Here is a 21472-nt window from a genome sequence, read left to right as displayed (position 1 = left end):
AAAGCCATTATTGATTCACAGCCAACACAAAACAATGCTTCTGCAAGAACCGCTCATGCATGCATTTGGTGTTTGTGAGTGTGTTTTCTTGTACACGCTGTGTGCATATGGTGGGGACACAAAGTGAACATCGTCAAGGCTCTCAGACTGGCGGACTATTTCAATGTACTGTAGCACCACTTGACGTCTCGCCCCAGAGAGACGGAGGCTTGCTGTGAATCATCATTCATATGGAGCCAGGCTAACTTCAACATGAGACAGGTTGCTCTCTGAGAAAAGTGGTCTCTCTAATCCCATTTTAATGGGCTTGTATCTTACATCTCCCCCAGTGAGTGGCTTACATACAGTAGATGTACAGGAAGGATCATTTATTGGGGGTCTTTACTGCTGCTTTGTATCCATCTTCATAATCTTGCATGTTTAAAGATACTAGGCCGTTGCCTGTTAGGAACACATGCAATACCCCCCCATAGAAAACTATGCATTTTGGCACAGTTATACCTATAACATAATACAAACACAACAGGTCTTACATCTGCATTAGGCTACTACATCACACTTACTATAACATGGTTGTAACAAGTTCTAGTCATGCCATAATAAAAAAGGAAATGCTTCAGCCATACATCAGATATGTATTGTGTACGTATGTTTTGCAGTTTGACATTGGCAGTTGTTTTCAAAATGTGAAAAAGTAAATAATAAAAGTATGCTTTGGAAAATAGTATGAAATAATGTTAAGTAGGCTATACATGATTTGAACCCCCAAAATGCACCCTTCAACTTATTGTTTATGCCATAATGACATCCACAGGCTTTATAGCAATTGTTGAAAATAGGCCTTAAATGTGAAATGTTCTACAAGCATGTTCAAATCGGATACAGCAGAGGTCTTCAACAGGGGGTCCGCGACTCCTAGGGGGTCCGTGGAGGTACTGCAGGGGGTCCGCGAAATTGTTGTTAGATTAGATTAAAAAATAAAAATGATAAAACATGTTTAATATATTTCTTATTTTTTCAAAAATGTCCATTTGTCTTTAAATGTTTATGTTTAAAATAAATCATGATTCTGTCCATTTCGAATAGCTTCTATACTTTTTGTGCATTATTGTGCTATTGACAGATTGTTGATAGTATTGACATTGGTTCTCAGTTAATAAGGTATGTTTATAAATGGCATTGGTACGGACACCCTACTCATTGTACCTTGTACATATGTTTAAAATAAAAGCATGAATTCATTAATCTGTAACCTTTTAATTTTAATAGCTTAGTATTGAATGCACAATAACATGGTCTGTTTATACATATAAAACACAATTTTATACATAATTATACAATATATGTTGTAGCCCCCCCACCCTACGAGGTAGGGCAGTGTTATTCAACTGGTGGCCCGCGGGCCAAATCCGGCCCCAGCGGAGCTTTCTTGTGGTCCCTGGAACATATTCCATGTTCCAATGTAAAATTAAATGCAAAGATGTTTTACTAGATGGTTGGTTGTACAGGATGAACATTTTGAATTTTGGTTGTCATGGAAGCGTCTCGTATGAATGAAAGTTTTTTTCATTCGTTTTGAGCACCCGGTGACCCGGGTAATAAGAGCACAAGCTCATATGATGTGTTTGTTTATCTTCCATCTTCTCCTAATGCATCCATTAGCGTGTATGTCTTAGTTTTGTGTGGACTCTCCTTTTATGTACTTTTGTATGTGTGTGTATATTTAATTTTTTAACAAATTGAATTTAACTCCGTATTTCTCACCATTTTCCAAAGCATGCCCACTCTTCTGGTTACCCAGGCCAGTACTAGTTTAGTCATATTGGCATACTACTAGGCTAAGTAAACAACAACCATTCGGTTTTAAAAACAAAATTTCATTTCATTTCATTTATTTCAATTATGTTTTACATGATCACATACATTATTTTTTCTTTTTTAACTTTTTTGTACATATTCCATAATTGAAAAGGAACAGGAAGAAGATAAATCTTATTTATACCTGTCCCTTTGTGCCATTAAAATCATCAAATATCCTACCAACCAATACATCACCATGATTCATCAGAAAATAATGAGTAAACTAAACAGAAAAAATAAAAACAGAAAAAACGAAAATTTAGAGAACAAATAACGAAAGTACTAGAAAATTAAACAGAAATAAGCAAAAGATTAATGTAAATGAAAATTAACATTCCAATTCATACTTTATAATTTTTCCCCTTTTGAACCATTTCTTAAACTGAAACATTGTTGTACAACTCTTCAAGTCCTTGCTTTGCGCATTCCATAACTTTATACCTGTAACAGAGATACACATTTGTTTTAATGTCGTCCGGGCAAACAGATGTTTAAAATAATATTTTCTTCTGTGAAAAAAATCAACATGCTTATTTCACATACCATGTTTTAGCCAGTCTGGGAACTGAGTCAGTGCACCCTGGCTTCTATGCTGCTTGCCTGCTTTTCACTTTATGTTGTTTAGGCTACATCATGGATTCTGAAAAAAACTGCCTGGTTTGTACATAATCTTCTGTCACACTTAATAGCCACCCTTATTTTTTTCCCCACTCAGTTCTATACTTCTGACGTCTCAGTCTTTAGTCTTTCCTTTAGACATTCAACTTAAGTTCTGAGCCTGTCACATTATCACGCTTGCAGGTTTGTTGTGGTTCGAATGGAGGGAGGGTGTGGGGGGGCAGAGACCGTATCTTAGCAACTCTGAAAGCGCTAACTCTCATTGGTTGTGTCATGAGTAAATGAGCCAATGAGCTGCCCGCAACGAACTGAGGGCATTTCCAGACACCAGAGTCCAGACCCAGACTCGCACTGCACAGCTCACTGACAGTCACACAGCAAGGAGAGAGGGGGGAGAGCAGAGTGGGAGCAGGACAGCAGAATTACTGTAATTTCTCAATTAAATCGCCCTGTCATTCATATTGATTCTCCGACCTCAAAAAAACGGAACAAAGTGCGCTCCGTATCAGTTCCGTTTCAATATTCTTATTAGACAAAAAGGTAGACAATACACCACGAGCATGACAGGACATAGGGCACAGCATAGCCCAACATAACAATACAATAAAGACAGACACACAAAAGACAAATCGTAAAAGACTTCACACCAAATACAGTATATGATAATCATCACAATGTTTCTGCCAACAACCTCACTCCCATATAGAGCTCTACCATTTGTATCCATCCCCTGCCTCCCACTTAGTATGGCAACTAGCTGACATCCTCCGTCACTCCAATACACAAGACATTAAGCCACTTCCGTATCAGTTCAATAGGGGACACGTCTTTTAGTTTACAAATATACGGAACGATTCCGTATTTTACGGGACGGTTGGTAACCCTACTCGTACCCATTATCAGAGTAGCCTACCCGTATGTCTGAGCCCCTTTAACGCCCATATATGGAGATCTATGTATATGTCTGCCTGTGTTCATTTTTATGCCGTATAAATATGGATTTGGAGTTCCATGTCGGCCATGCCCAAATATGACATCAGTACTATGACGTCAGGGTACTCCTATAGATGGAGTAAGCGGGCTAAAAGCCCCCGGTCTCTCAGGAACCTAGAATCACCCCTGAGATGATGTCATCAGTGGATCTGTTGGAGTGGGCAAACTGCTGTTGGACCCACAGCTGTGGACCCACAGCTGTGCTGGGAAGAGAGGAGCAGATGTAATCCTTAACTAGCCTCTCTAAGTACTTTGACCAATGTGAAATTAAACAGCAATGTCTATTTGTGCAGGTCTTACGTTTCCCGTTGCCAATTCCATCACATCACTGCCAAACTATACCAATCCAGACACATTTTGGCCCTCTTTTTTTTCCATACAAATTTCCCATCTGTTGGACTAGAGCTCATTAAGGCAAACGAGGAACGAGGGATCACCTTGTATAGTATACAGTATTTTTTTGAGAAGAAGGGCTATCAGTAGGATGGAAAGATGGAGCGTTTGAAAGTAGAACAGTGTCGAGAGAGAGACATACAGAGGTAGAAAAAGAGTGATGGCGAGGATAGCAGCTTGAGGGAGTAGTTATGGGAGGGAGAGTGGGAGTAATCAGACTCTCACCCCAACCGAGCTCGTTAATTAACGATCCAGTGGAGAACTTGGCAGGACGGCAGTCAGCTGAGAGACCACTGTGCTCTGCTGTCCTTCACTCACAACATAAACATTACCCTGGAGATGTGCATAGTAGTGTGCATACACTAGTTACAGAATGCATTTGCCCTTTTCTGCATACTGTACATTTGCATCATGTGTGTTTAATAAAGAGTAAGTACCACTGTGCAGTGTTTGCATGCATACTTTCCATGTGACAAACAGTTTAGAGCAGGGGTCTTCAACAGGGGGTCCGGGACCCCTAGGGGGTCCTCCGAGTTACTACAGGGGGTCCGCCAAATCTTTGTGTGATATTATTTTTTTTACATTAACCACTTGACCCCTAGCATCCCTTTTCTGAGGAGAACTTTAGCCAAAAATAGCAGATCTGCTGCGAGGCGTTGTGAGCTTGTAGATCTGCTATTTTTGGCTAAGAGTTATAGGTGTAGATGGAAAAAAGAGCAGCAAAAATGTATCTGAAACACAATTTTATACAGTATAGAGGGGGTCCCTGCTTCGTCTCTCTCTCAGCTAGGGGGTCCTTGGCCTGAAAACGTTGAAGACCCCTGGTTTAGAGGAAGATGGATATTTTTGAAAATAATTGTGCAACATTGCAAAAACCCTTTCTTCAGTAACAATGGCTATGGGGTTATCAGTCTACAATGAACACAGATGGTAGATGGATGCAGTCATAAATGAGACCTGTAACTTCTGCTAAGCCCCTTGGCTGCTGGCACAACACCTTTACGTGTGCTCTTTCTGGGCGTCCATCTCTGAAAGTGGGCGTGCGTGCGTGCGTGTTTTGTGTCTCTAATTCAGGGTATAGAGATCATCTTAGATACTGGAGGCTCCTGAAATCACATGTGGATTATCTAAAGCAGTTATCACACATAGAAGAGGTTGTGTGTGTGTGTCTCTTTGTCTTCTTTTAAGTATGCATGCATGCATACATACACGCACGCACACGGAAGTGTGTGTTTGACCTCATCTTTTTCTGACCCTGATGAAGACCTTCTAGGTCGATACGCGTTGGTCATATTTTGTTGCCTTGCTCTAAATACATCTATATATTTTTTCACTTACTCCACGGTGCCATGGAATTCTTTTCTTTGTAAGTCTGCAGTTCACACCTTTTTTGGCAAGCAGTACTTCTTTGGAAACCCTTTTTTGATCATCTTTTTCTTTTTGCCCACTCCAAGTGAGATGTTCTGCATAGTAAATTCAAGGGTCAAAATTTTGTTATGGACGCATAAGGGTCCATTTCCATTTGGGTACATTTTTCCACTCAAATTAAAGAATTAAAACAGAGGATTGTATGTAGCCTACTATTGCGAGTTCAAGGTGAGATGAAGCTGAGAAACATACTATGACTCAAGGCATCTTTATTAGGCTTCATCTGCTGCTCATTTGGTGACCGCCCTCTCTTCACCTTCACCACCGTTCATCAAACTCTCTCACTTTATAATTCCTTGCACTTTCACTTCTCTTTCACAGACAGAAACGGACATGGAGACGAACCGCACACACATGCACGTGCACGCATGCACGTACACGCATTCTTCACACAACACACCTAGGCACTCGTGTCTCCCTCTGGTCCTCTTAAACCAATTATGTCCTTATTAAAAATTACAGATCCCAATCATCAACTAATTAAGTAGATGATGGAAGACTAATGACCTGGATTGAGTGGTGGCAAGAAAAGTAAGGCAATCTAAAGAATGTATGGAAGGTGGTATTGAGGGAGAACAACAGAGCCTAGAGTTTGTAGAGAGAGAGAAGGAGGACGGGTGGAATACAAATTGAAATAATAATCGTAATAAACGTTTTTATAGCACTTTTCAAAAACAAAGGTATATGAATAAATTGACATGAAAAAAGGAGCAGCATGAAGGAAGGCCACACCTTTGTTTAAAAAAAGAGTTTTAAGAAGGGAAGGCACAATGCTGGGAGATATTAAAGCAAATCTTCAAATCATCATATCTTGGGTTCTGAACCTTTTTTTCAAAAAAATTAAAATAATAATATTTCATTGGACGTTTAGACGTCCTGTGGCACCCAGGGCTATTTAGACGTCGGACGTTTTAGACGTCCTGTGGCACTGAATGAGTTAAAACAAACAGATTTATCCTGCAGGCAAACAGCAGGAATGCACATTTAGGTGATATCTTGTAACAGAGCAGATGCATGGAGGAGGAAAGTGATTGATGGAGGGGGGTAAATGACAATGATGGATGCAGATATTGATGAGGTCATTGCCAGATGAGGTCATTGCCAGTCGCGTGGTTCTTCCAGCTGTTGGCTGAGCCAGAGACAGATAGCACAGGTGGTAGCAGGTGTGACAGGGACGATGGAGGAGACTGCCTGGCTAAGAACGCTTAACCTGGTGCATAATTGACGCCAGACTCTCAGTAGGCCTCTATTGTGTAGGGCAGCACTATTGGATCAATTTCCTTAATTACACGAAAACATTTTTTATTTATTTAGTTCAAACATTCAGTGGCACATCAAGTATAGGCTAACTGGACAGGACGTAGCTAGCTCTTATAACAATCATTAACAGATGCAGGGCTCTGGAATGTTGTGCTTTGGTAATATTTGGGATTTGTTTTCCCAATGGTGGCAGTAAAATGTTAGCCCGGGACCAAACAAATCTGCCTGTGGGCGAGGCTAGTAAAATGTTAGTCCCCTTTGCCTGCCCCATTCTCTCCATAAATCTTTATTATTTAAAGAGCTTCACTTGTGCTCTGTCTCGCTCTGCATTTTTTAATGAGTATAAATTCATCTGTCTAGTGTCTACTTGCACTGATGGAGAAGTCAATTGAAGCAGGGAGGTCCTTTGTTAATTCACAGTTCAAAAGTTAAACGCAGATCGAAATGTAATATTTTATTAATTTCCAAAAGAATGACTCATCTTGCAGTTCACCAGTCCTGCCACCAAAACAGAAGGGAGACCTTTTTTTTCCCGCTTTGTCATAGTGACAGACAAGTGAGAGAGGCTGTCTAAGGCAGGACAGAGCGTCCTGCCTTAGACAGTCTCTCTCACTTGTCTGTCATCACATGAAACAAAGAGCCTCGGGTTAGATTCAATCCTGGCTGCAGGAAGGACTATAACTTTATTTATGTGCTGTGTGCTCTTACCAGGTGAGCTCTAGTCTAGCCTATCCACAGTCTGGCTCAACTAGGCTTACTTGTGTTTTGTTTTTATATTTCTAAGAAAGAATCCTAAACCTGGAGCTTGAGGATGACAGACGGTTGGTAGGCCCTACTGTGTAAAACTACAAAATGTATGTGACTCACTTTTAGACTAATTTCCTTAATTACACATTGAAATCTCATTTCCTATGTAGGCCATGTGTTGTAAACACACAAGTGAGCACCGGCTTGCTTTCGAGTATTTCCAGTGAGTAAAATAGGCCTACCTGTGCTAATTATATTATTCCCTCTGCACTATGTGCTGTAAATAGTGATTGTCTGGCTGAAAGAACTCCAAATTATTGATTAAGACAAGGAAGCAATTATATAAATAAATGGACATGGCCCAGTTCACATTAATGGGCCTCATATTGATGAGGATGTCTGTAAGTGGGTTAGTTGATAGCATTTCAATCGAATGGGATCCTATTAGCAGCGGAAGCAAATTTGAATTGGGTTAATTAATGTGTCTAATTCCATGTGGCACTCACATGCATGAAAAAGATTTTGCTGGGTCTACTGTTGCAGAGAAATGATGACAGAGGCTAGATCAAATAGACTTCATGAACCTGTGCTACGATGCTCTCAGTGTTTCGCTAGCATAATGACACACGTTTAGCCTTTGTCCAGGGTAAGTGAATTTGTCTGCCTCACTGTATCGTGGCTATTGAAAAGATTCTCATTCCTCTCTCGCTCTCTGTCTGTTTCTTTGACTCCCTCCTGCTCTTTCTTCGCTCAATCCCCACCTCTCTCTCGCTATCTGTCTTGTCTCTCTTTCTCTGTTTGTCACTCTGTCTCCCTCTCTGACCTCCCTACCTCCAGGTGGAGGAGATTCGTGGGTTTATCGAGTCTCTGGCTGAGAAGGTTGAGGAGGTGAAGAGGAAACATAGTGCCATCCTGGCCTCGCCCAACCCTGATGAGAGTAAGCGTGTCCATTTCTATCTCAATATGCCTAATCTATACTCCATCACGCAACAGTGTTAGCCTGGTAAACCCTCCCTCCGGAAATATCATTTGTAATTTATTTCAGGAGTGAGTCTGGCATGATCGCCCATTCTGCAATTTTGTCTGTGGGCTGGAGTTGGGCGGGAGTAATACCGTTGACTGACAACCCCTTCAGCCAATCAAAAGTATCCCACTTCAGCCAGTGCATTTTTACCACTTCCAGACTAATGTGACGCAACGGGACTTTTGAGACGGCCATGCCCAAAATAGGTTGCCTTATTCGGCCTTAAGTTTGAGAGCTTTTTGAAGTTTTAAAACAGCGGAGAAAATAGCGCACAGAAAAGATGGCTGCCGTTCGTGTTTTGTCGGCTGCATTCAGGCTGCACTCGGTGCCATTCGGGCTCACTCGAACTTGCCACCTGATTGGCCAACTTTCGCTGTCAATCACAGAACGATGAGCAACGACGCTGATAGGCTCGGCTTTTTGGTAATGCGCTAGAAACGCCCATACAAGCCTTCAGGCCAGACTCCTTCCTGAAATCAAATGGAAATGAGATTTTCCGGAGGGAGGGTTTACCAGGCTACAACAGTGTTGCTTGCTGACAAAGCTCAGGTCTTTTGTGCAAGCGTGAGAGAAAAATCCAAAGCGTTAATTGAAGACAGTGTACTCTCTCTCATCAAGTGCTGAACACAGGGAGGCTACAATTAACTAAAAATCGATACTTTGATTATGAAATGATTTGACCGATTATACATTTCAATTGTGTTTTAAAGACGAATCTTTATTTATTTTGTCTCGCTGTCAGGTTGCATTCATACACAGTATACATACATCTACTGCTTGCAAAGTCACACATAATTCCCTCTAGTAGCGATCGTTTGATAACATATTCTTGCATTAATTTTTACTAGACCCGCATTGTCTGTTCCAAATCTGCTCCTATAACAGAAACATGCTTTATGAGCCTTTAATGAAAAACTGAATGTTTAATAAGGTCCTAAAAAGACAGTAATGACTCATAGAGGCTTTTAATGGAAAGTAGCAGGAGTATAAATCCAGCACACTTTGTAGCTTACTTATGAATCGCTCACCAGCAGCAAAAAGACTGATAATGGCAGCAGATGCCACAGAACAGAGAAAACATGACTATTATCAGGCCAAAGAAAAAGAGAGACATGGATGATTTGTTGGAAAAAGAGACATTCTTCATTCTTCTCCACGATGCTCTTCTCCACGATGCTCTTTCTGTATACTCTCTTAACCCATTAACACATTCCATGCCAGAGTTTAATCTCATAATGTACTCACCAGTGCCAGCGTTTTATTGTTGTTTTTTTGTTTTTATCATGTCGCCACAGACCTCGCTAAATAAGTTAAAAGTGCGCGTTCATTTGGTTCTAAACACACAGCGGATCCGTGAGAAACGTCCAGCGAAAACAGTTTCCAAATGCGAGCCGCCATCTTGAAGCTACAGCCGATACACGCTAAACAGTGATCAGCGAGGAGAAAAACAACAACCGAGTAAATCGAGTTTTAAACAGGATCCCAGACAGGAAGCGGATACGATCGAAAAAACCGGAACCCGAATAATTCCGTTTCCGACCGGAAACCGGAAACGGAAATGGATCAAAAAAATTCGGAAAGTGCACCTTGGGCGATTACAATGGGAATCGGCGGTTCGCGTAGATCTACGCGACTGGCACGCTGCGGCTTTAAATAGGTTCGCGTAGATCTACGCGATTGGCATTCAATGTGTTAAAAATGACACATCTGTGTCATTTTTAGATTTCTTTGGCTATTCAAAAATAGTAGATATACAAGCTCATAGCACAGCACCGAGTGCCGCGCTATGAGCTTGTCGATCTGCTCTTTCTTTTTTAAATCTTGAAAATGTGTGCAAATCTTTAGTTTGAATTTATATATTGCTTCTGACTTTGTCATCTCTCTTGCTCCATCCCTTCTTCATTTGATCTCTTCACACATATTCCGCCCATGTATGTGGTGACACAAAGGCGATTGAACCTCCTCCATCCTGCTCCTGCAGGAGGATGAAACTGGAATTAATAGTAATCCTCCTCTCACCCACACCCCACATACGGTCCCTCCTAACGGAAGAACAATCGATTTGCTTGCTCCAGCAGACATCAGACGAGCTCTTTAACTAGCCAGGGTGTGACACTCAGGCAGGGTGGGAGCAGTATTTAAGATATAGGGACAAGGCTATAACCTGTCGTGCCTGGGATCAATGTGCTGTGCTGATACGCGTGTGTGTGTGTGTGTGTGTGTGTGTGTGCGTGCGCCTGACTCTGCCTAACAAGTGCACATCAGTCAGTGTCTGATGTAAATGTCAGGGTCGTTCATTATTTTGAGGTCAATATGTTCTCGCCTTCTGCTTGCTGCAGTGTGGCCACCGGCAGCGTAGTATGATCGGAGTAACCTTAATGGAGGGACTTTGTGCAGAGCTGTGTGTGTGTGTGTGTGTGTGTGTGTGTGTGTGTGTGTGTGTGTGTGTGTGCGTGCCAGTATTTATATGTTTTTGAGTGGTGCTAGCTACTCCAAGGACTGACTTTGTGTGTGTGTCTGTCCGTCCGTATGTTTGAGCACGGCCGTATGTTTGAGCACGGCCTCAACAGCTGCGGCTGATTGCAACACAAAGATGCAGTTACACTAATTATAAACAAACAGGAGTGCCACACACACACACACACACACACACACACACAGACACGCACACGCACACACACACGCACACGCACACGCACACGCACACGCACACGCACACACACACACACACACACACACACACACACACACACACACTTTTGGGTAAAAATACTTAAAATGAGTAAAATACTTAAAACGAGTAAAAATACTTAAATATGACTATAAATACTTTAAAGTTCCTAAACTGAGTAAAAATACTTAAAATGAGTAAAAACACTTAAAATGAGTAAAAATACTTAAACGATGTTAAAATGAGTAAAAACACGTAAGTCAGTAAAAACATTTTAAAGTACTTAAAATGAGTAAAAAATACTTTAAAGTCATCAAAGTCTGCAAAAAGTAACTCATTTAAGTCAAAGCACTTGAAAGTTACTAAATTGAGTAAAAATACATTCACACACGCGCGCACACACACACACACACACACACACACACACACACACACACACACACACACACACACACACACACACACACATACATACACACACACATACTAAAACAAACTATCTACAATTTGAGTAAACGTACTTTAAGTACTTAAAAGTAACTTACGTGAGTTAAAGTATTTAAAAGCTGTTTCTGCCAATATAGTTATTTTAAAGGCTTAGGCTAATAATAGCTTAATGAAATGAACTCATGAAAGGCACCACTCTCTTCACACTGGGTATGATTTTTTGTTTTTATCTCCGCCAGGTCGAAACAGTCAAGGGCGGGGAATATGCTTTCGCCCCTGTCTGTCTCTGTGTGTCTGTCTGTGAGCAGCTAATCTGGGACACCGCTTTACCGTTATGCGTGAAACTTTGCATGCACACTCCCAGTAGGACAAGGAAGAACCTCCATTATTTGTCAAACAATCAAAAACATTGTTCCCTGGATTCCTTGGATCATGAATCAACTCCCCATATAGGCCATGCCCATACTTGTCTGCCTGACAAGTATATGCCATTTTGTGCCCTTCTCTCTGGAGTTATGTGATCAAGATAGATTGATCCATAGGGATAGCCACAAACATGAACAGTTGCACCGTCTGTCGTACAAACTTCCCCTGCAACTTCCTCGTGTCCTGACAGCCACACACCACAACTGACACAGATCTGGGTAGGCATCCAGGCCTGGCAGATATCTGCGCACTTTTCTAGTTTTGTTTTAGTTTCTTGTTTGTTTTTTTGCCAGGCAGTCTAGAATAGAACAGGCAGTGTTGGTAACTAACTGACTGATTAGTGATTACCCATGTTACCGTTAAAACACCTACATGAGTCATTACTCATTACTCCCTCATGCAGTGTGCAAACATGCAGCTATTTGCAGGAGCCAATTTCCTCATTGCGCTTTCCCCATTTTTACACATCCATTTTCATTACCTACGGGCAGCGATTTTCAGGCTTTTTATCTTTTGCTCGTTTTAACTTTTATTCTGAACCTTATATGAGTTCTTATATTCAAATGGCCCATCAAATGATATGCATGGCTTTGGCAATTTGTTTTTCCAGTAAAGTTTTTAATTGCTCCCCTTTGCCTGACCCTCCATAAATCTACATGATTTAACTAGAGCTTCACTTGCACTCTGTATCACACTTTGGGCTCTATTCAGAGCCAGATTTGAACAAACCACTAATTAGGGATTTCGGACTAGGCAAGAGGCGTTTCCCCGCAAAATTCGGTATTCTATGGCACCCCCCTCACCCGCCAAACACCTGAGCTACCCGTTACATTATGCATAGGTGTGGTTTGGGCGTTACAATGATAAAACCAATCACCGTGCCAGAAGCCATTGCCTTTAAGAGAAGACTGCGCTAGCCGTCATCCCGATCCAATATATGCTCTAGCCTATCTACCTGTCTGCACTGTTGCCTGGTCTGATTATTATAAGCCACATTGGGCTTGTTTTCCTTCTTTTTTTTTTTTTTATCCAAATACATTTTTATATTAATTTGTAGCCTATTGTGTTCACAATAAGCTTGTCATATTAGTCAGATCCGGAATAGTATATGAAAGCCATTTAAAATATGTATACTATTGGTACACACTGGCTGCTCCCAAATAATTAATTACATCATGTTGCGACAACGCTCCTACGTGGTACACAGACAAACAGTAGCACATGGGTATAATAAATTGGACAGTTTTAGGAAAGGTCTATAGCCTATGTACTCACGTTGGCTGTTATCGTTCTATTTCCACCGTTCTAATGGATTCCAGGGGTGTGTAAACATCTCTGAAGTTGCTCCATAGTTTCCTCTGAAGTGACGCAAAGTTAACTTACATCCATATTGTCCCCGTTATCTTTCATCATCCACCTTTGTTCAGTAATCCCGAACAGAGCTAAACTTTAAGTTTACATCAATCAAAGCCTCTCAAACCCAGACACATTGCTGCGATGCGTATGTGCGTCGCCTACCCAAAATAACAGACATACAAGCTATCAACGGCGCTGCGTCATGTCGTGTCGACAGTTACAGATCTGTTATTTTGGGCAGCATACAATGAGGCGCGCGCGCGCCACGGAGTAGCCTATCACTAAACCAAAAACATTACATTACGTGGTCAACAACATACTAGACATGTAACTTGCTTGGAGCTTTTAATGCAGTGGTTCTCAACCTGTGGGTCGAGACCACAATGGAGCACCCAACGCCTGGCGAGCTTGTAGATCTGCTATTTTCACAATATTTATCTGTGGAACCGAGTCAAACAAAATGGGGGGGTCCCCAGTTCAAATATGGTTATTTTGGGGGGTCATGAACGTAGCGTTTGCATGGGAGGCGTTGTGAGCTTGTAGATCTGCTATTTTCAAATAGCTGATGTATATGTTAGAGTGCTCATGTGGCCCATAGTCGCTTGACTCTCTTCTTTTGGGCTGGTTTTCCTAGACCTGGTTGCTTGTTAGTTGTTTTTCCTCACAACACTGGCACTGATGATAACTAGACGGCAGCCGTCATAGAATCAAAATGACCCCGCTGGGAGTGGTGGTGGCGTTTGTGGTAGAGTGACCATGGGTTTGTATGAAGAGAGATAGCGCATTTGCGGTAGAGTGAGCATGGGGTTGTATAGAGAGAGATAGCGCATATGCGGTAGAGTGAGCATGGGGTTGTATAGAGAGAGATAGCGCATATGCGGTAGAGTGAGCATGGGGTTGTATAGAGAGAGATAGCGCATATGCGGTAGAGTGAGCATGGGGTTGTATAGAGAGAGATAGCGCATATGCGGTAGAGTGAGCATCGGTTTATATGAAGAGAGAGAGCACATTTGCGGTAGAGTGAGCATGGGGTTGTACAAAGAGAGAGAGGCATTTGCGGTAGAGTGAGCGAGCATGGGTTTGTATAAAGAAAGAGCGCATTTCACACACAGATCATTCATATATTACCAAGATTTAATGAGAAATAAGGCTTCTTTAGAAAAATGACTGACGGGCTGGGCTGGGTCTAATTTGTCAATTATTAGTCGAGCCGGGCTGAAATATTTAGGGGATATGAAAGCTCTAGTTAGTAGTTTGAAGTGCTCATGTGGCCTTAGAGTTGCTTCTTTTTGTTTTCATAGACCTGCGGACTGCGGTTGCTTATTTCTCTCCAAGGCTGGCAACACGGCTCATGGTCCAACGCACAAAGCCATTGTAGTGTCTGTGTGCACTTGACGGGTGATTTTATAAACCAGCGGGTGCTTCTAGAATCCACTATCCCCCGTCCCCAAGCCGTACCCATGTGTGTCTGTAGAATTGCAATGTGGGGGATATAGCAACAACACGCCCACGGGCACACCTCCACGCGCAAATAACGCCGTCGGCATAATGGTGACGGGTAGAGCAGGTGCTAGAATAACCTATTGGGGCGGCGCAGGTCCATTATCCCGATTTAACGGGGAATTTTTGGCCTGAGAATGGGGCCCTTTGTCTGGTATCCTCTTCCTCTCTCCCGCACTATGTCAGCAGCCTTTTTACTTCCTTTTGTGACTCGAGAGCTTTTATCCTTCACACAAAGGTCTCTTTCCCTCTCACCCTCATTATAATGACTTCCAGTCAATATAAGGATCGCTCCCAGACTCCCAGTGCTCTTGTATAAAGCTTTTTTGCTCTTTGTTGAAGAAACTTAAAAACACCAAAAAAACGCACATACTGGCCTGGACGGTTGGCGTAACCGTCTGGCCACCTAGGCTGGTAATCCAGCCTGACAGCGTGTTGCGGGTTCAACTCCCAATCCCAGCGGCCTTTGCTGCGTGTCACCCCCCCCCCCCCCCCATCTCCCTCCCCATCTCCCTCCCCATTTCCTGTCAGCCTACTTTCCTATCAATAAAGATGTTACGTTTAATGAGATGAATACACCCAGTGGATTCCCAATCCCACCGGGTGAATTCCTGCCCCCACACACATGCACTGTCTTATGTCGGCAGCATCCCCCCCCCACCACACACACACACACACACACACACACACAGAAAAACACATGCAGCTTATGCATAAGATACCCTCATGCCTTCATCAGCCAATAATCCCATGTCACAATTGTATCCACCATGCAAAAAATGTTTACAATTTCACAAAGATAATTGGAGTGTGTGCAGTTATGCATGCAGGCGTACGGGTGTGTGACTACATAGTTTTGTACAGTACAATTGTGTGTGTGTGTGTGTGTGTGTGTGTGTGTGTGTGTGTGTGTGTGTGTGTGTGCATGCGTGCGTGGGTTGAGTTGAGCTTTCACATGTCTGTGTGTGGGCAGTGATTCAAGGAAAAGCTGTTCAGTGGACTCAACAATGATGACATATTAGGTCATATCCATCAGACCAGAATGTGTATTGACCCATAGACTAGCACATTGATGAGTACAAAGGTATATCTACATAAAATGGAAGAGACAGAGCAAATGCATTGCACTGCAGCTAGAAACCTTTGTGTTAGATATCCTATATCCTATCCATAGTTTTCGTGTTCATATTGGCCTTTCTTTTATATAAATACATTTTATCATGGCACTAATCATCCTCGCCTAGCCCCGATTCTCATCATTTATGATCTATATGGGGTCATGTAAAGAATGTTCTATTTTAATCATTACATTTAGGAGCTGATTGCTCAACCGGTGGCAACGTCCACAGAGTGTCCAGTAAAAACACAAAATTGTCCGTTCAATGAAGATTTATTATTCACACCCACATCCTCTTTCCACCACCCTTTTCTTGTACATTTGTGTGGTTCTGGTAACAAAGGAAATAAAGGCATTCACATATGACTTAACCAAACAATCAACAATTTAGAATTATCCAAAAAATAGGCTACATGAAATATTAATATAAAACTCAAAACAACATTTGCATAAACAAATAGCAAAGTGATTGAAGACACAAATACTTACAATTAGTTGCACGCACACTAGGGAACAAAAAATGTCCAAGGGGGAAAACAAACAGAACTAGAACTGAGATGTTTCTCCAACAGAGGACTAACATAGAATGATGCAACCTTGTTCATACAGCAGGCTCTAATCAGGCATCAGGCACTGATCAAACAGGAGGCCTAATTGACCACACCTGGCCTGTGGGTCACGGTGACATGAGTAGGTCATGGTGACATCAGCCAATTAAGAATGCCTGAACATGCCAAAACATAAAATAAGTAACAAATATAGTCTGAGGGCAATGATTACTGGCCTTCTGTACAGGTCATATGTGAGAGTTGTCATCATGTAAGGTTAAAGGTCAATGATGACTGCTTCCCCTCTAAAGGCATCCCTGGGCATCAGTGGACTTTAACACCGCTCAGCAGGAGATCATACAACTGTGGAAAAGATCAGAGACGTATCTAGGAGTTCTGGTGCTTTAAGTGATATTTTTTGGTTCCAATCCCCCCCCCAAAAGTTAAAGCTCTATTCTGATAGTAATCATATACAGTGTTTGTTCGGTAACAAGGGTCTCCCCGTCTCTTCAGCTCTTTAATAAACAGAAAATAAATGTATCTGCTTCAATTTATAGTGTTCTACTGCTTCCAATATTGTCTGCTGTTTATCTTGTATCCGTATTAGTTCTCTCTACTGATTGTATTAAATCTCTACTTGAAGCTGAACACTGACTTGTAATCATTCTTCCTTGGCTCCAGCAGTTATTTTAGTTTGTTTAATTAACTAAATTCTGGCACATCCAATTGTTTTTAATGTATTTATATTGGACCCATAGTCCCCTGGTGATACGGTTATATAAATGTGTGTGTCGCCTGCGTAACTATGGTAACAGTGTAGTTGTGAGAAGAGGTCTACAGTCCTGGTTACTAGTTGTGTCAGTTATTTCTGTACATTCCAGTTATAGCCTACTCTGAAGACCTCAGATGCAAATACATTTCTTCAGCAAAGCTCTCTGAGGCTTCGTCCACACGTACACGGGTATTTTCATAAACGCAGATTTATCGTTTTCGTTTTTGTAAACCTCCGCGTCTACACGGCCCCGTTTATAAAAATCTCTCTGTCCACATGAAAACGCATTAAGACGGTAAAAACGCAGCTGTCATCGCGAGACTGTCTATTCACAGCGGTCAACAACTGTAGTCTCGCGATGACAGACAAATATATCTTATTATTAAAGATTTATCTTTAATAATAAAATACAAACCAATGCGCTGTTGCGCCTGGCCCAGGAATTAAAGTGCTACGTCAATGCTGCGCCATGCCATTCGCTCCAAATGACACACTTCAGTTTTATTCATGGATTACAAAGGAAATAATGAACTGATTGCAATAATATAAAATTCTCTCAAATCAGTAACAGGTAGGTGATACAGATGTGTCCATCAAATATGGTTTTATTGAAAGGCAATCCAAGGTTAAGAGCTTGGAATCCAACCTTCGGGGAATGTCTGACGTTGTGTTTTTATCACGGGTGCCAGTAGGCTATTATTATTATTATTGTTAATAGACAGGCTACTTTGCAACATATATGTTATAGAGCAACTTAAGTGCTTGCAGAACATAACAAATTATTATATATTATTATTATTTGGTCCCTCCGTCCCTGAGTCCCGATGAGACAGACGAATCCACAGCGCCTATATTTATTTGATTAAAATGTCAATAAAAATATGTATTCTCTAAATATTAATATAATAATATTTCCTGAATTAATGAACTTGGTAAAGTGTCTCGTAGGGTCGGGATGACATGTTGCTATAGTCATTAATTACCCCAACCAACATCGAAGCACCCGTGTGCATTAATCCTTAATTAATCCTCCTTTTATTAAATAAAATAAAAGTTTATATCTGTCTTGTAAACTTTCTATCTAATCTCTGAAGTGTCTATGTTACTTCTGTGTATCAATTATGATTTGATTACCACTCAATAAAATGCTATGTTGAAATGTATATGTTGAAATGTAACTTTTGGATCTGCGGCGCGCACGTGTGTGTGTGTGTGTGTGTGTGTGTGTGTGTGTGTGTGTGTGTGTGTGTGTGTGTGTGTGTGTGTGTGTGTGTGTGTGTGTGTGTGTGTGTGTGTGTGTGTGCGGCCGTGCGCGTGTATGTAGGGGGGGTTGCGAGTTGCGACGTCGCCTGCCAGCTAGGTCGCCAGCTACGAACAGTGTGCCAGGCTCCCGACCGACGCACGGACCGCATCGGCCGTGTGTCCAAGCAAGCTATCCGCGACCCCCCCCCCCCCCCATTAACCCCTCCATCCCGCCCCATTTAAACAATGTTTAAAAATACCCATTTAAGCTCCCATTGTGAGCTTGTAGATCTGTTATCTATAAAATATGGCTGAAGTGGTTGATGTATAGTTTATAATATAATAATTTATATCTGCAAAGTGTAGGATTATTATTATTATATTATTATTCGTTGCCTAGTCCAATACAAACCAATGCTTGAGTGCGCTCCAGCGGTGCGCCCACAGCCGTCTGTCTGTCTGTCTGTCTGTCTGTCTGTCTGTCTGTCTGTCTGTCTGTCTGTGTCTCCGCCTGCCTGCCTGCCTATCAAATGTCCGCGGCCGTAACACACACGCACGCACGCACGCACGCACGCAGTTAACCCAGGCGTTATTACCACACGTACCCCCCCCCCCCCAGGTGAATAAATAATGATAAAAAAAAAAAAAAATGTTATCAAAACACCTATATCTATATGGTATAATGAACGTCAATTAATGTATTATCCCTATCCCCTAGCTGCCAGATTCATATTTACGCACACGCCAAACGCACTGCCTAATAATCAGATACTATATACTATATTAGGCTATATATAGGCTACTGTCAGCTGACATCATAGCTAAAGCATTATGGCTACAGACAGAGCAGTCAGCGGTCTTTAGATGATAGATGCCAGATGAATAGAAAGATATTTAGATAGATTTATAGATAGATTTATAGATAGATTTATAGATTTATAGATAGATAGATAGATAGATAGATAGATACATGGTGTGTGTGTGTGTGTGTGTGTGTGTGTGTGTGTGTGTGTGTGTGTGTGTGTGTGTGTGTGTGTGTGTGTGTGTGTGTGTGTGTGTGTGTGTGTGTGTGTGTGTGTGTGTGTGTACAAGCTGTGTGACGTGCTGATAGCCTATTTTGTGGCCAAACTAGCAATAGAATACATTTCCAATCTTCCAAAAAAAAAAAACAATGATCTCAGACATTTCATAAAAGCTAAATATAAGATATAACACCGGTGATAAAAACAATGTATTGACACAAGGAATTAACAGTCACACTTTTGTGGATTACAGTAAAATTGTAATGACAAATTCCAAGATGAACTCTGCAGCCGCACTGAGGCGATCCAAGCCGTCAGACATTCTCCGAAGGTTGGTTTCCAAGCTCTAACCTTGGATTGCCTTTCAATAAAACCATATTTGATGGACATATGTATCACCTACCTGTTACTGATTTGAGAGAATTGTATATTATTGTAATCAGTTCATTATTTCCTATGTAGGCCAACCCATGAATACAACTGAGGTGCGTCATTTGGAGCGAATGGCATCACGCGGCACAAATTGTCTTCTTTGAATAGACTATCATCTTATATAAACACAATAGACACAAGGAATTGACACTCTCACATCTGCTGATAATAGGAAAATTATAATCACAGACATTCCTGGAGAATTAGAAGATAGAATGTTGTGTGCCAGGCTGTGGGTGTGTATAGATATAACCAACAGCGCATTGGTTTATATTGTATTGGACCAGTGCGCAACGAATAATGTTAATAATATTATTATAATAATAATAATCCTTGAATAGCAAACATTTCTCCACCACAATAAAGAATATGATGAATGCACATATAGGCTATTATGTTGCATAATCCAATTAAAAATGTCTCTAAAAACATGGCCTGAGTACATTTACTCAAGCACTGTACTTAAGTACAAGTTAAGTAAACTCGTCCTAACTATCTTGTGGCCTCAAATTAGTATTTTGTGGGCTCGAAATACAAATTCATCCGAGGCACGCATTAGTAATTTGAGGCTGTCACAGTCACTCCAGCGCAAGGTGACCAGCTCCCCTTAAAGTTAATTAAACCATAACATGACATGTTGTGGATATTCAGCCAAACTAGTGTGATTGAAAACGTAGGCCTGCATTCTTCATGTCCTCAACTCAAAGTAAACGGTGGATTATTTCTTCAAATAGACCGTCGGCGATCACAGAGGCAGCGAGGTTACGAGGTAACATGGGTGATTCACATCCAGTTGTTTTAGTTTATATTGGATGTGATTTCTCCATCGCAATGCTTTCCCATCAAACAAAGTAGCCTATAGGTTAAATAGCCTTGCCTACTGTATAGTATAGATGTTTTACAGACAAACCATAGATAGACTATCTACTTCAGAACGACGTCAGCATCACCAGCTGGCTCCTGCCCAATGCGCAGCTCTCCACCGGAGCACAAACAGTCCTGCAACTTTTACTACACTCACTATTAAATGGTGATTATTGAATTAGCCTACGAGAAGATGCACACATTGACAAAAATATGTTGTGGCTCTTTGGATGCAAAAAAATATTCTATTGTTTCTCGACGTCATTGCTGACATCTCGCACCTGGCTGTAACTTTTGGTAAAGCCTTTTCTGTCAGAGCGCAAACCTTCCTACCTTATTGATTTTTTATTATAGTCCTACAGGGTTTGCCAGTGGGATTACCATATTCTGTGACGGTCACGGTATAAACTTTCTTTTGTCAAGAATGATACCATCACATCGTACCGAATGGATTAGGTTTGTATTTTAATTTAACCCATTAATAGAGCAGTGCGCAATGTGCGCTCTGTTGAGACCTGACTGCTGCTGTTTTGAAATAAAAAGCCCATAACACCATGCACATTCATGAGGGATAGCCTGCCCTGGTCAGAATGTCACAATCTGAACATTTATGGAGTGAGTGATTAATGAATGCTTAAACATTAATGGATAATGGCTGGTGTTTGGTGGGAGTTACCCATCTCCAATCTCCTGCTGAAGTCCTGTGATCAAAAACACACAACGTGAAGAAGAGCTCCTGCGCTTATGTCGGT

General features: G+C 41.5%; 1 protein-coding gene across 1 annotated transcript in view; it reads left to right on the top strand.

Annotated features, from left to right (window-relative positions):
* The window catches only part of stx1a (syntaxin 1A (brain)), a gene marked incomplete at its 3' end in the record, with an annotated part of 67000 nt that overhangs the window by 20278 nt on the left and 25250 nt on the right, over nt 1-21472 (top strand). Inside the window, exon 3 of the mRNA XM_080429149.1 lies at nt 8137-8236. Within this exon, the coding sequence (XP_080285275.1) occupies nt 8137-8236 (100 nt within the window). The remainder of the gene's footprint in view (nt 1-8136; nt 8237-21472) is intronic.

Source organism: Gymnoscopelus braueri (assembly GCF_963280865.1).
Source record: "Gymnoscopelus braueri genome assembly, chromosome: 5".
NCBI classification, from domain to species: Eukaryota; Metazoa; Chordata; class Actinopteri; order Myctophiformes; family Myctophidae; genus Gymnoscopelus; species Gymnoscopelus braueri.
Note: the sequence above shows the minus strand (reverse complement) of the source record. Positions and strands in the feature narration are given on the sequence as shown.